The sequence below is a fragment of the Cupressus sempervirens genome, chromosome 9 (genome assembly GCF_028749045.1).
Source record: "Cupressus sempervirens isolate cs-2001-9-10 chromosome 9, ASM2874904v1, whole genome shotgun sequence".
NCBI classification, from domain to species: domain Eukaryota; kingdom Viridiplantae; phylum Streptophyta; class Pinopsida; order Cupressales; family Cupressaceae; genus Cupressus; species Cupressus sempervirens.
Genome location: NC_143126.1, coordinates 798,607,529 through 798,624,340, shown reverse-complemented (window position 1 = coordinate 798,624,340; position 16,812 = coordinate 798,607,529). Strand labels below are relative to the sequence as shown.

The 16,812-nt window shown below is 39.0% G+C and overlaps 1 protein-coding gene across 2 annotated transcripts in view; it reads right to left on the bottom strand.

The window, feature by feature from the left end:
* The window catches only part of LOC149541124 (Transducin/WD40 repeat-like superfamily protein), a 107,873-nt gene that overhangs the window by 30,229 nt on the left and 60,832 nt on the right, over nt 1-16,812 (bottom strand). For both annotated transcript variants that reach the window (XM_089802121.1, XM_089802120.1), the window contains exon 8: nt 4,006-4,209. In XM_089802121.1, coding sequence (XP_089658247.1) covers nt 4,006-4,209 — 204 coding nt within the window. The remainder of the gene's footprint in view (nt 1-4,005; nt 4,210-16,812) is intronic.

The window sequence follows — 16,812 nt, the reverse complement described above, 5'->3', positions numbered from 1 at the left end:
CAACCTTTCTAACACTTTGGAACCCTGTAATCCAAACCCCAGAATTCCTAGAATCCCAAAATACTGCAAATACTCAACAAAATGGTTTGTCATTTGGATCAGATGGTTCCCTAGGCAACGTTTGATGATTGTAATCCTGCTTTGACTCTCCTACATGATTTATTGAGATGAAATAGAAGGTATAGCAACCCAGGCTGAGAATCCCAAAACACGAAAAAAGGCAAAGAAGGAAGCCAAGAGTGCAACTTGAAGAGTTAGAAAGAAGGGTAAAGGAAGAATGAGATAAGTTGCATGAGAAGAAATAAATAAGAAAGGAAAAGGAAGATGCAAAGAAGCGACAAGAAGAAGATGAGGGGAGAAGAGAAGAGAAGGAAAGAATAAGGCATAGAAGGAGTCTGGAAAAGAAGATAATAGCTCAAGGTCCCCTCATAAGAGTACAACCCTTAGAAACAAAGGAGAAAATATAGATCAAGGGAAAGCACTAACAATGGAAGCACCTTCCACAGAGGCCTCCCACTGCACAATGGCTTCAAACATGTTTTGAAAGGAAGAAGATTGTAGTTAAGAAAATAAGTCTTCAAGAAATGATTGCAGAATTGGAAGCGCAGAGAAATCCAAAAAGGCCTAGATTCTCTACTCCACCTCAAGGAATCACCAAGAAGTTGTGATAGACATTGTTGCACTTGTAACAGAGAGGAGGTACAAATCACAAAGCAGACTAATAGGTATCCCAAGGAAAGGTGGGGAAACAAAACAAATGGGGCGAGATGCTTATTGTTTTCTCCTTCAGCTCTCCTCTAGTCCTGATGATGGATCACAGAGTGTGATCCAAAGTGTTGATGCAATTAACACACTAATTTCCAGAAACTGCAGCTTACCATAGCAATGTATTTCAATTCAGAGCAATATTGCTGCAGTGGTTACTTTGTCTATGCTGTTGCTGAATCTGCAATTCGTGAGTGTTATATCATGCAGAAGTAGTTTGCACTTATTGCTAGATTAGTTATCTTGGAGTGGACTCGCACTAAGTTACCTTTACTGGATCATGCTTGAAAATTCTGGGCACTGATAAGATGTCAGAACTTCTGTAGTTTTAAAGTTGAAGTTGAAGTTTATGAGTCACTGAAATTATTGTTGGCTTCAGTGAAGGTTCATATAGTAAAAATATACTCTTACGGTCTGCATAACTGTTCTGAAAAAGAATATAGCAATTTTCTTCTTCTATTTGTATTGCATTACCATTTTGAGAAGGGATGTGGCCTGTGTTATTGTAAAATAATACTTCAGAAATATTTGTCTTTCTTATGCAAAATAATACTTCAGAAATATTTGTCTTTCTTATGCATAAGCAAACTGTGCAACCTTGGGGCAAGCAAATGCAAATGTTAAAGAAACTTAGAAGTAAAACCTAAGACAACATTACAGAAGGGGCTCATTCTTATAATGTTTGCAAAGTGTTTGGTAAATGTCTAATGAGTTAATGAAGAGACAGATCAAACCATAGTTGGGATATTGCAGTCTCATTGGTGCATTCTGATTCATAGTCTGATGTATTGATGTATACATGTGCTTAATGCTTTCTCGAGTATAGTTGATGGTGTGAACTAATTTAATAATGATCATTCATTATCTTTTTGTTTGCAGCCAGCATGCCCCTTCGTACAAACAGCCTAATGTCCACTTAACCATTTCAACACTGTTGTGACCCAACTATAGAGACCTCGGCAGGTCATTCCTCATTCGTACCTCTTTCAGAAGAAATTAGGTGGAAACATTAAACCTGTGTTGAGAGAGTCAAAAGGCCCATCAACACTTCCAACCCTTATCTAGAGCTAATCCCACTTTTACCAAATTCATGCAAAATCTTTCAAACTTCCACCTTTAACCAAAGTTCTCTTAATTGTTCATCTTTACCATCTTTTTCGTGAGATCAACCCGCCATTGTACCTCCCCCAAAAAGCATCTTTATCTACACATTCTTTCATGGGATTCCAATGTACAATTTTCGCTTCATCAGCATGTAAACTACCGCAACTGTTTTTACTAAAAAATAAAAATAATCACTTCCCCATCTACTACTACAAATGACATCTTATCAGTATTAGCAACATTATGTAATAAAAAAAATTAATCACCATATGCCCATCTACTAGTTCCTCACTTACACATTAATTGTTACAAATGTTTTTAAGAAATCATAGTTAGTTCCTTTCTGCACATTTATTCATTCTCTTCCCTTTTATGCATTCAATTACACTTCATCCATCAACAATGCCCTTTTCTCTAAAGAACTCTCAATTGTTGCACCTTTCACTTGTACATTATCAATATATTATAATCATTAGAAACTTGATTATCACTTACTCCTTTTCATCCTTGGCAAAATCTTCATGTGACTGATGACACAAACCGAACAGCTCTTAAATACTTTTCGTCTCCTATTTAGCAAAAGATTCTCTTTATCAGCTCCTCAATTGAATTGAAGACCTCCACAAGCCATCTTTCAACCTCTTAATTGGTTACTACTTCCAAAAGAATTTAAGCAACATTTTAAAATTTGACAGCTTGTACTTCTCAAACTTCTAACATCACAAATTTATCTTCAACATTGTCCTCTGTCATGAGGACTTCCTCTTCCTTGTTTTCAACTTCCCTCATATTTCCAAGCAAAACAGCCTTGTACAAAACAAGACTTTCATCTTTCTCCTACATAACAATCTTGTACACTTTCATATTTACAAATTCAAAAAAACCTCTTTCACTCACAGTCGTTTCTTCTGCAATGCCGTCTATTTGACATTCTTCATCCTTCTTTATCATATGTAAACTAAGCACGCTTCATGGCTTACGCTCCAACCTTATTGTTCCAAACAGATGTCCAGTATATTTTCAAATATTCCATTCTCAATTAGGATTTCATTTACTTCCATGTCACCAATGTGATATCTTTTACTATTTTCTGATCATGTCTACAGAAATTCTTCCACGTTGTTTAGCTTCCAACTTTTTCAATCTCAAAGGGATGTCCACAATCTTTCCATGGTATTGTTCTTCTTGGTATTCCTCTATAAGTTTCTACTAAATCGTACTTCAAAGCCAATATGTTCATAGTATTTGACATTACCAAGATCACAAAATCAGCTATAAAAATGATTTCAAAAAGCTTTCTCCTCTTTCATTTGTTGTGATAAATGGAGATCTAATTTGTATTAAAGAAGCATATACCGTGGAGGCATGATGCCATAAGTTACCCAATGATTGCTTCATAGTATTTGGCATTATTACATCACCCATGTGAAAGACTACATCAGACACTTACCAAGATCAAAATGATTTCAAAAAGCTTTCTCATCTTTCATTTATTGTGATAAATGGAGATCTAATTTGTATTAAAGAAGCATATACTTTGGAGGCATGATGCTGTAAGTTACCCAATGATTGTACTTGAAAAGAAAAATGTTTTCCCTAAATATATAATCCGTGAATGTCTTGTCTAACAGTCTTGTCAATGGTGCAGTAATTGCTAACTAAATTTTTAAGGGACCATAGGACTACAAAATTAGTATTTAGCTAAAAAGGATTTTAAGATATGACAATTTAACAACTACTTATTACAAGATTCAGCATCTACAAGTGAGAAATCAATGCTTGAGCTTAAGTATCTTTCAACACCAAAAAATGACTAAAAAAAGTACGTTAAGAAATGGATGAAATAAAAAATTCACTCAATGCCACAAATCATGTATGCTATTACAAGTCAATACAAAATTCATTCATCTCTTTTATTTCCTTCTCTTATTGTGCATCACTCATTGACATATAGACACAGTACAAAGTGCAATGACTGATAGTTTTTTCTAACCAATATAACAAATAGAATTTACTGTTTAAAACAACAATAACGGCCCAACTGGACAAAGACAAAGTGGGAAAAATTAAGATGGAGCTATTGAGGGTGGAAAATAGTAGACAAAATTGAACATAAATAAAAACGGGGACACTCACCATCATGAGCTTTGTCTGCTGTATCAAGAACCTCTCCAGTCTCCAAACTTAGCCACTGTAAAATGGGACCATGTGATGCTGCAATAATCTTATCATTTGGAGAAAGGGAAATCCGGTCATAATGCATAAAGCATCCCTTTTCATCATGCAGAGGTATTGGAAACACCTTCAAACACTTGGGGTCCTCATCAAGATGATACCGAACTGCCATCCATAAATAGAAAATTCACATTTTTTAGAATATAATGCCATCAGATATAAACATCACTTTCACGACTAATAATTCCTTATACATAAAAGGACCAGCATGCACACGAGATACAGAGCTAAAGAATAAACAACTGCCACTTGAAGAGTAGAAAAACTTGCAGAGTTTCAAAGACTCCTATCACAATGAAAACGAATTGCTCAAAATGGTAAGTTATTTATTTTCCTTGACTTGGGAAAATAAATGACCACGCCCCCATAAGGATAAAACAACAAGATATTCCAACACATACAAGTGGGATTTTTGCCAAAATATCTACTGATTATAAAAAGCACACATAACATGAATGCACATATTTGAACACAGCACACTACACAATCATACCAAACTGTGCTGCTAAAAGTAAACAATTTTGATTTGACATAAAAATCTCAAGCTCTCACTGAAAAACAAAATATATGAGACCTCAAGTGTCAAAGAAAAGAGATGTACATGGCCCATAACCATACTAAAGCTAGCACTCAGTATTTGAGTAGATAACTTGAAAAACTTGCAGCTATGAATCTTAAAACTGTTTAGTTAAATGCCAATGCACTTAGTGTTACATCCCAATTTTTTGCTAATTTAAAATAATCTTCTAGCCATTGAGAATTAATGTGAAATTAGTTGTTTGGTAAAGTTGTTGAGATATTTGATTCATGTGAAATGGAATTTTGGTTATTAGTTATTATTTCATATGACTTGTTAGTTAGTCGTTATGATGGAAATTGAAAAATGAATATTTTGGAAATTGAAAATGATTATGTGATATTTTATTTATATTTCAAAACTATGGTAAACATGTTATTACTCCGGAGCCTTTTGCCTTTTCCGCAGGAGCATGATGAAGGGGGGAAAGTGTTACCAAAATGGGAGTTAGGAATGGGACACCTAAATCCACTATCAAACCATCAGGTATGAAATCTAACCACCTGGATCAAGGATGAAACGGCTAGATTACCATGAGCTAACTAGTTGACCTATAACATTAAAAAACTCAAATAAGAAAGATTACCTTCATGTGTGGATGTTCTCAGTATATCTTGCAAATTCTTTCATGTCTTAGTATAATAACATCGTGTGTATACTCATATTTGGGTGGGTGTAAAATATGTGTCTGTACACACACACACACACACAAATATATGCATGCGACCTATAATTTAACACGTGTGTGTGTGTGTGTGTGTTATATGTTAAGGATACTCAAACAAGCTTGAATATAAAGGGGTGACATTAATATAATATAATAAGGCACAAATGAAGAGTTCACCAAAGAGGCCACCGAAAGAGTTTGTTAGTGTCACCAAGAGGCCACAGCAACCATCAGCAAGGTGAGGTGTTCACTCCACGTGATGAGTCTGCTTCATGTAACAAGGCAATAGCAGTCCATTCAGTAAGCATGAAGTATTAAATGTGACAGTGCTACTTGGTGGTTTTCAGTTCTTCACCGCAGCAAGAGTTAGCGCAAGACAGGACAGTCATCGATCCAAAAGGAGACTCGGGCATGAGACGGACATAGTAGAGGAAGACTGGGGGTTTTCTGGTTCCAGTCATTGGCATGGGCAGATTGGTACACGCCATCACAGACTGGTAGGATATAACTCCCACTAAGGGGGCAAATCGGATGCAGCATTCCAGAGTCTGGGCATCAACAGCAAAGAGGATTTCGTGGTCCCTACCCAACCAATCCGAAACCATGTAAGCCACCAGTTCTCACAGGAACAACGCATGCTGATATCTATTCTGGTATGTCCATTATTGTATTAAACACCAATACTGCTATGAAAAACATTGGTTGATCGTGAGATATGCCCTTACAGTATAAGTTCTTAGAAAATGATAAACAATGGGAGAACTTAAATAGATGATTAGATGTTATTCTGAACCTACCTCTTGTATAGTATCGTTACTCCATTGCTGTTATTGTTATATTGTGGAGAAGATTCTATTCTGGTTGAAAGCCTTCAGCACCCATTCTCAGGTTATTGTTGGTTCAATTAACTAAGATCAGGGGTACATGGGTTGGGAACATTACAGTGGTATCAGAGCCATAAGTCCTGCCAACTTGTGGAAAAAATTATTACATAACAGGGTGGATTTAACAAGAATAATGTCAGACGAGCATGAATAGGAAACCATACAAGTTTAGTCACATCTGTCCAGAACAAGCAGGATCTTCAGATCAGATTGATATTGAGGACAGTTACTCGATTGATGAAGAGTTAACATTTGGGACAAACTTACAGGTTGAACAAGGTGAACAGGTACAAGACACTCAAATGGCTCGTAATGAGAATGAACAAGAAAGGGAAGTAAGGGAAACCTTACGGGCTATTAGAGATGGGCAGAATAATATCGCCACTACACTTCAGTAGCTTATAGGTGCTATGCAAGAGTTAGCTCCTCCTCACAGGGCAGCACTAAGTCATCACAGTGGAGGTGGTAGTGTGGCAGGATCACCCCCAGCTGCTAGGGCCCCCACACGGAACACTGACAGGCCTTTGATGCCCGTTTTTAATGCAGATGAAGAGGTAGCACCACCCGTGGCATCAAGATTACTGTCAGATAACGTTATGGCTATGTATGATGAATGGGATTTATTCCCTAATCCGATTAAGTAGAATTTGTCCTTTGTTCAATACTTGAATCAAAAAAGGGAGACAGAGAGACCATTGTAGAATAGGAAACCTAGAGCACAAAATAGGGATTTGAAACACGCCATGAACAAATTATCTCTACCCATTTTTGATGGCAGCAATAAGACATCCACGAGAGCTTGGATTCACAGGCTAGACACCTACCTAACACTTTAGCCCATGTCAGAGACAGAAGCCACTAGATTCGCCACAATACATTTAGACGGAGCAACATATGATTGGTGGCATCGATAGCTGGTCTCCCAGGATCATGGTCTCATTAAATCTTATGAGACTTTCAGCTCTAAGCTGATCACCCGCTTTGACAGGAAGGACATTGAGGTCTATTGTAGGGATTTGGCACAGTTGGGACAGGGTGGATCTCTAGATGACTTCATTGATGAGTTTCAGCAGATTTCAGTGATGGTTCCAAACATGTCAGAACAGCGTTAAGGTAATGTTGTTTACGGAGGGTTTACAGGATAGATATAGAGGTTTGGTCAAGGTCCTGAAACCAAACACTTTGGATGATGCTATTAAGATCGCACACGATCTAGACTCACCCTCTTTGATACTACAGCCTCCTAAGAAACCTTATAAGGGGTCCACTTCGTTCCAAAAGAACAAGAACCAGCGTAAGGCTACCCCTCGCAAGCTGGACTTTGAGACATAGAATGAACTCAGGAGGAAGAAGTTATGTTTCACTTGTAGGGAGCCATGGACACCGAATCATAGATGCCTTGGCAAAGGCAAAATACATTATGTCAAGGTACTCTCAGAGCAGGAGGATGAGCAGCAAGAGGGCAGCGATGTTGATGGCAGCGATGAGGAAGAAAGTGAGGAACAACCACCTAGAGAGAGAAGGAAGGAATCCACTCAAGGACAACCTCCTATCATAGCTTCCCTTTCCAGCAATTCCATGGGGCATCCCTTTCGTTTGAAGGGAGTAGTTAGAGGGCAGCGTATTGTGTGTCTTTTAGATACAGGTGCATCACATAACTTCATAAGCACGCACTAGGTTACAAAGAGAAAGTTACAGATTGATGATATAGTATATACACGAGTTCAAGGTTAAAGTGACACGAGGTGAGAGATTGAGGTGCACAGGGAAAGTGTCAAGACTTCCGATTCACCTTGATGACTTTCTTCTTGAGGCAGATTTTTATGCGGTCGTTTTGGATGGATAGATGCCATGTTGGGAAGACAATAATTGGTAGGTACACAATTGATCATGATAAGATGCAGCTCAAATTCTTACAGGATGGCCGACAGGTGATCCTCAAGGCTATGTCAGAGGGTGAACTCAGGCTGATTTCAGCCCACGGGATGGAGGCTATTATGAAGCATGATGACATGGAGTGGGCAGCACATATGTTTCATTTACTCTAAGGCTACCTTAGACTCAGGGCAGCAGATTCATTTACTCTAAGGCTACCTTAGACTCAGGGCAGCAGATTCATATTGACATTCAGCCAGTGCTTGATAAGCACAAGAGGGTTTTTGAGGACATACCTCTGGACATTCCCCAAGATAGAGGGTTTGAGCATATCATTGAGTTAGAGGAGGGCGCCAAACTTGTCATCACTGCACCTTATCGTCATCCCAAGCACTATAAAGAAGAAATAGAAAGGACGATTAAGTAACTCTTAGACATGGGACACATCAAAAGCTAGCTCTAGTCCCTTCGCTTCCTCAGTCGTATTGGTGAAGAAGAAGGATGGCACTCTTTGCATGTGTATTGATTACCATGCTCCCAACAAGAGGACCATCAAGAATAGGTACCCTATTCCTCGCATTGATGAGTTACTAGATGAACTACATGGGGCAGTTTATTTCTCAAAGATAGATCTCAGATTTGGATACCATCAGATGTGGGTTCATGAAGAGGATGTGCATAAGACAGCTTTCCGATGTCACTATGGACACTATGAGTTCTTGCTTATGCCATTTGGACTCACTAATGCGCTGGCTACATTTCAGTCATGTATGAACCGTATTTTAAGAAAACAATTGTGAAAGAGCGTGTTAGTATTTTTTGATGATATCCTAGTTTTCAGCAGAACTTGGGAGGAGCACCTGCAACACCTAGATGAGGTACTTAGTATTATGGAGAAGCAACCATTATTTCCGAAGGATTCAAAGTGTGAATTCGGATTGACCAAGATTCTTTACCTTGGTCACATGATTGGTGCAGATGGGGTGAAGGTACACCAGGAAAAGATTCAGGCAATCCTAGATTGGACACCATCGAGGAATGTATCAGATTTGAGGGGTTTCTTTGGTCTTTGCTCTTATTACAGGAGGTTCGCTAGAGGCTTCTCACAGACAACAACTCCCCTCACCGATCTCACACAGAAGGCGGCATTTAGGTGAACAAATGATGTAGAGGTGACCTTTGATAAGCTCAAGAAGGTGATGAGCACATGCCCGATTTGGCACTACCCAATTTCTCTCGCCCTTTTGTACTAGAGTGTGATGCTTTAGAGAGTGGAATTGGAGCAGTTCTGATGCAGGATAGACATCTGATATCTTATGAGGGCAGGAAGGTCAAGGATGATGAGAGACTGTACTCCACCTATGACAAGGAAATGTTGCTCATTATGCACACTTTAACCAAGTTTAGACAGTACTTGGTGGGTGGCAGATTCACAGTTAAGACGGACCACAACAACTTGTGCTCCTCCTTAGAACAGAAGGATCTAAATGAAAGACAACAAAAGTGGGTCAGCAAGATTCAAGCCTATGATTTTGACATCATAGTAGAATATTGTGTCATTTCAGAGATATCAACAAATTGGAAGTCCCAGTTGTTGGTTGAGTATTTTAAGAATACTCAAACATGTCAGATTATGGATAGATAGCTTAAGGACAACAAGTACAAGGTAATCGATGATCTGATTTTTTATAAGGATTGAATCTACCTCGTACCAGAGTCTAAACTCAAAGCAAAGATTATGGAAACTCTTCATAATGCACCATCAATCAAACACCCAGGGTTCTTCAAACTTATTGACAGGTCAAAGAAAGGTTTTCATGGAAGGGCCTTGAGGACGATGTCCTCCAACATATTTGAGAATGCAAGACTTGTTAGCAGAACAAGTCAGAGCACGAGTTTCTAGCTGGATTATTACAACCTCTCCCTATTCCAGTGCAGAAATGGGAGAGTATCTCCATGGACTTTATTACAAGGTTGCCGAGGGTGCAGGGCAGAGCTTCCATTTTTGTGGTGGTGGACAGATTGACTAAGTTCGCTCACTTCTTTGCTATAGCGGTAGATTTGTCGTCTCTCAAGTAGCTGAGTTATTTTTTCGAGAGGTTTTTCGTCTACATGGTCTTCCTCAAACCATTGTGAGTGACAAGGATAGCAAGTTTCTCAACACCTTTTGGCAAGAACTATTCAAATTGGCAGGCATGGAGTTGACATGCAGCACGAGCTACCACCCCCAGACGAACGGGTAGACCGAGATAGTAAACAAATGGGTGCAGGTTATCTCTAGAACTATGTAGCAGGGCAGCAGAGAGCTTGAGTTAAACGGTTATATCTAGGGGAGTATTGCTACAACTCCTCCTACCACATGTCCATCTAGATGACTCCATTTCGAGCTCTCTTTGGCAACGAGCCTCCGTCGTTCGTAGATCTGCCTTTGCAGGACAGCAAGGCACCACTAGCTAGGGATTGGATACAGGATCAGCAAGACATTCTCAGATCTCTTCGGGAGAACATTCTACAGGCTCAAAATTAGTAAAAGATGTAAGTTGATCGTCATCGAACAGAGCAGATTTTTGAGTTGGGTGGCATGGTTTATCTTCATCTCCAACCTTACAGGCAAAGCTCCTTGAAGAAGAGTGGGTCTAAAAAACTTCAGCCTAGATTTTATGGTCCCTATCGCATTACTCAAAGGGTTGGGTAGGTCGCTTATGAGTTGAACTTGCCAGATGACACCAAAATTCATAACGTTTTCCACGTTTCTTGCCTCCAGAAAGTGATTAGTCAGCATTAGTACCCTCCACTGGATTGCCCCCACTTGATGTGGAATGGAAGCTAGTATCAGTTCCAGCAGAGGTGATAGAGGTCAAAGAAAGGAAGCTGTGTAATAGGTCCATCAAGGAGTATCTAATTCGCTGGAAAGATTGGTCGTTAGAAGATGCAATCTGGGAAGGCGAATCAATCTTGCAGCATCCAGCACTGAGATTTCTTGAAGGCAAGCAATCTAGGGAAGGGAGGACTGTAATGTCCCCTTCCCCGTGCTAGACCTAATGGCGCCTTGTTGGTCTATCTTTCCATCTGGATAGGTTAACGGCATTTATTCTGAGGATGCCAGCCAATTACAAGAGTCTATTTGGTTTCATTTGAGGTAGATATTTAAGTGGAAACTCCTAAAGGTTAAGTCACTTATTTTACTAAATTGATTTATAAAGTACTTTTATCATTTAAAAGTCACTTTATGACAAAAAGGACTCAAGTGACTAAAAGATAAAATAGGGTTTTATCCCACATTGCCTAGTTGTTCACATCTCCCCTCACATCGAGGTTATAAGAGCAAGTATTTGCATTGGGATTTACACCATGAAATATATCAAGATTCTGAAAGTTAATCTCGATTGCTTAAATGTGACTGACTACTCTTAAGGACGAAACCCCTTAAGGCAAGTGTGAGGAGTTAGACGTAGAGCCAGCTGCTCAGTGAGTACATCATTCTTATGAAGTTGATTGGTAATGTATTGTTCATATTGAATCTGCATTAGGTGCACGTTGGTTGGAGAAAGCAGACGCACAGGAAAGAGTTTGTTAGTTTCACCAAGAGGCCACAGCAACCGTTAGCAAGGTGAGGTGTTCACTCCACGTGATAAGTCTACTACACATAACAAGGTAGTGGTAGTCCATGTAGTAAGCAGGAAGTATAAAATGTGGCAGTGTTGAACAAACGTAGGAGTTAGTAGTGTGGTGGTTTTCAGTTCTTCACTGTAGGAAGAGTTAGCACAAGACAGGATAGTTATCTATCCAAAAGGGGACTTGGGCATGAGATGGGCATAGCAAAGGAAGACTGTGGGTGTTCTGGTTCCAGTCATAGGCACGAGCAGATTGGTACACACCATCACAGACTAGTAGGATATAACTTCAGCAGCTTACAGCTGCTATGCAGCAATTAGCTCCACCTCACAAGGTAGCACTGAGTCATCACAGTGGAGGTGGTAGTGTGGCAGGATCACCCCGAGCTACTATGGCCCCCACACAGAACACTGACAGGCCTTTGATGCAGTTGCAACAAGCAAATTCAGTTAAAACAATGAAATAAGCAATTGGCAATTCATCTCTTTTGTTGTACTTAATCTCTTTAAGCAGTCATATACTTTTGTTATAACTAATATTGATTAAAGAAAAAATTGCATACCTCAAGAGAAACTTATAAACATGGCCAGCAATGGAAAAGTTGTAGAGAATGAGGTGACCAGCGGGGCCAATCCTCAAAACTCCTCAAATATGTTGATCCATATTTTGCAAGATACACAAACAAAACTAGAAAATATGGAAAAGGGGATGAATGAAATGGCAACTCAAATTGGGCAAGGTCAGGAGGAGACAACATATGAAAAACAAAAGAAACAAGAAATAGCCAATGACCTATCCACTAAGATTAAGAGGATCAAACCTCCTAGGTTCTCAAGCTCCCTATCTGGAGAAGATGCCAAGGACTAGTTAACTGAAATGGAACAATATTTTGAAATCAAGAGTTTTTCAAAAACATCTAAAGCAGTATGGGGAATATATCATCTCTCTGGAGAAGTAGCTACTTGGTGAGGAAACACCAAAATAGAGTTCAACATTAAAACCACTTAAATCACTTGGGACAGGTTTGTCTCCATTTTCATAAAACCGATGGCTGCCCCGAACCTTCTACGACCAAAAACTGTTAGACTTCCATAATCTCAAGCAAGGAGATTTGACTGTGCACAAGCACTAGGAGAAGTTCACCCATTTACTAAAATTTGAAAGTTGCGAAGTTTATTATGGGCTTAAACAATAGGATTGGGGGAGTTGAGGATTCCTCGCTCCATGAACTATGGAGGAAGCTCTCGAGAGAGCCATTCGACAAGAGCACAAAATCAAAAGGGATGTCTCCATCTAAGATAATATGAGGAAGACTAGCTGGAACGCTGATAGTTCAGACTCAAGACTGCATAAAAGGAGTTTTAAGAACATCAAGCCTAACAAATCAGATTTCAAGGGAAACAGTGGAAAAGAGGTTAAAGGTAACCTCAGTGATAATGGCAGTAATAAAGGGAATGAAAAGAAGTGGCCACCCAAAGGATGTTTTACATGCAAACGGGACCATTACACCAATCAATGTCCCAACAAGTTCAACACCAACAAGCAGCCACGATCCCCACTACCCCCTTAGCAAATCGTTTATCAACAGAGAATACATGCAGCACTAGACAATCGACAAGCTAAACATTAATTGAGCCCTATAGAAACTCCAGGTAAGATTTATGGTAATCCCATCTCTATATTGATCGATATAGGAGCAACAGAATGTTTTATTTTCCAAAAAATTTTGGGTAGATTTTCTAAGAGAAGTGGATTTATTGCAAAACCTTGGACTGTAAAGTATGCAAATAAGACAACGGCTTGGGTAAAACAGTGTCTATTTAAGACCCGGGTACATTTTCCGAACTTCTCTTCCGAGGTAAATCTATGCATAGCACCTTTAGGGTCCAATGATATCATCATGGGAATAAATTGGCTCAGTTAGCACAAGGCTAAAGTGGATTGTCTTGTCAGGACAGTGAAGTGTTTAGGCAACTGGGGAAACCCCATAAGAATTCAAGGGATAATGCATGAGGTAAAACTTTGCCAAATCTCAGTCATGTAGCTTAAAAGATGCAGAAGCAAGGGGTGTGAAATCTTCATCGTAAAGATAGAAGACTTGAGGGAACCCCTAGAAACCACTTATCAAGATGACTACATCTTTGAAGATAGGGAAATCAAAGAAAAACTGAAGGAATCTTTTAGAGAAAAGTATTTGTACCTTAAAAACTTTCGAGATGTATTTCCAGAAGAACTTCCCAACTTATCTCCATCCAAAGTATTTGATTTCACTATAGATTTGGTGTCTGGGGCAAGATTCATATCAGGAAAGCCCTATCAAATGAGCGCCCTATCGAATGACCACTACAGAATTACTAGAACTGCAAGTGCAGATGCAAGACCTGTTGGATAAGAAACTCATTTGACCTAGTGTCTCACCTTCAGGAGCCCCAATAATGTTTGTCAACAAGAAGGACAGGACTATGACGCTGTGCATAGATTATAGGATGCTTAATAATGTCACCATCAAAAATAGGTACCCACATCCTAGGATTGACGATCTATTTGACCAGAAGAGGGGAGTGACAGCATTTTCTAAGATCGACTTAACATCGGGCCATCATCAACTTTGGATCAAGGTAGAGGACATTCACAAAACTGCATCCTTTGGTATATACATCCTACCCTTCACAGTATTACCCTTTGGGCTAACCAACGCCCGAGCAGCCTTCATGAATATCATGAATAGCATATTCCAAGATTGTTTGGACAAATTTGTGCTAGTTTTTATTGCTGATATTCTAATCTACTCACAAAGCACTTCAGAGGGATCCTCAAGACCCCAGATATCGAGGATATCAACTAGAAGACGATGGACTCTTGAGATATAATGGTGGGATGTATATACCCAAGGATGCAAAAATTCAAAGGATGATCTTACGAGAAATTCATACTGCTCCATATTCTGGACACCCTAGGGTGAAAAGAGAAATTCAAATGGTAGAATACATGGCAAGATGCCTCGAATGTCAAAGAGTCAAGGCAGAGCACCGCTATCTAGTTGGGCTATTACATTCAAATGAGGTTCCAGAATGGAAATGACAAATAATCACCATGGATTTTATTCAAGGGTTACCCATGACCCAGAACACACATAATACCATCCTCATGGTTGTGGATAGGCTAACCAAGGTGGCTCATTTTATACCAAGAAACCTAACAGATGGAGCACCAAAGATTGCATACAAGTTTGTGAAAGAAGTTTTTAGACTCCACGAAGTCCAAAAACATCCAGATTTTGGCAAAACTTATTCTCGGTCTTGGGAACCAAATTGAATATCAGCTCCGCCTACCACCCTCAGACAGATGGTCATACAGAAAGGGTGAACCAAGTATCGATCGTCAATACCAGTGGGAAATGTATCTTCCATTAGTGGAATTTGCATTTAGCAATTATTTCCAATCCTCTATTAAAATAGTGCCCTTTGAGGCTCTATACGGGCATAAGTGCAAAAGCCCTATGAGTTGGAATAGGATTGAGGACCGAATCATTGTCAGGCCTGAGATGCTTCTAGAGATGGAGGAACAGGTAGTTCAGATCTGTCAAAGGTAGATGGAGGCAAATGACCGACAAAAGAGCTATGCAGATGCAAAGAGGATCCCTAGAGAGTTCTCAGTGGGAGAAGAAGTCCTCCTAAAGGTTAAACCACAAAAAAGCGCTATCAAGTTTGGTAGAAACTCAAAACTAGCCCCAAGATATTTGAGACCATTTGAAGTGTTAGAATTCATAAACTTGATAGCCTACAGAATTGATCTACCTCCAGCCCTTGCTACAATGCATAATGTGTTTCACGAATATAACCCATCATGAGCATGTCATTAATTAGAATCTCTTGCAGGTGCCAGACCCAAGGGTCGTGGAAATAGAATAACTCAAAATACTCAAGGTGTGTAAGCTTGGCTTGCAGAATTGAGACGTAACTCAATGCAAGATCCAGTAGGATTAGTATACTAAGGAAAATGCCAATTGGGAAGATTATGATGAGATCTTCCAGAAGTTTCCTCATCTTTTTCCGAGAACTTGAACTATTCTGAATTATTTATGTTTTGGATTTATGTTTTTAGTTATAATATTTTGTTATATTGCATAGTTCGTCAAGGACAACGAAACACATGGGGGAGGGTATGTTACATCCGATATTTTTCCTAAATTAAAATAGTCTTCTAGCCGCTGAAAATTTGTGTGAAGTTAGTTGTTCAGTAAAGTTGATGAGATATTTGATTCATGTGAAATGGAATTTCGGCTATTAGTTATATTTCATATCACTTGTTAGTTAGATGTTATGATGGAAATTGAAAAATGAATATTTTGGAAATTGAAAATGATTGTGATATTTTATTTATATTTAAAAACTATGGAAAACATGTTATTACTCTGGAACCTTTTTCCTTTTTTTGCAGGAGCACGATGAGTATAGACACAATGTTATTATACTAAGACATGAAAGAATTTGCAAGATATACTGAGACCATTTACATATGAAGGTAATCTTTCTTATTTGAGTTTTTTTAATGTTATAGTTCAACTGGTTAGCTCATGGTAATCCTTTGTACATTCTTTCTTGTCTAGCCATTTCATCCTATAATTTAACATGTGTGTGTGTGTATCTATGTGTGTCTGTATACCTACATGTTAAGGATACTCAAACAAGCATGAATACATAGGGGTAACATTAATATATTAAGGCATGAATGAAGCATTTGTTGCCACCCTTTCCTTTTATTCCGAACCTTGGCAATGGTTTATTTATTTTTTGCCTTAAGTGATCACCTTTTTTATATCTCATTTATGGCATTGGGTTGTATGTTTCATTTTATTTTATTCAAATTTAAATCAAAAGGCCCATGTGAGCGCCTTGCCACCTCAATCATTCTTGTGTAACTAAGCATGGATGTGGGTACCTCTTTGCTTATCTTTGCTCACCTCAATATGGATTCATTATATACTTTGCCTCTCACCCTCTTGGACGGTTCTTCCAAACATCTTTGCCTTTACAGTAATTCATTTTACTTGCTATGGTTTTTTGCTCTCACCAAGCGAGAGGGTGATC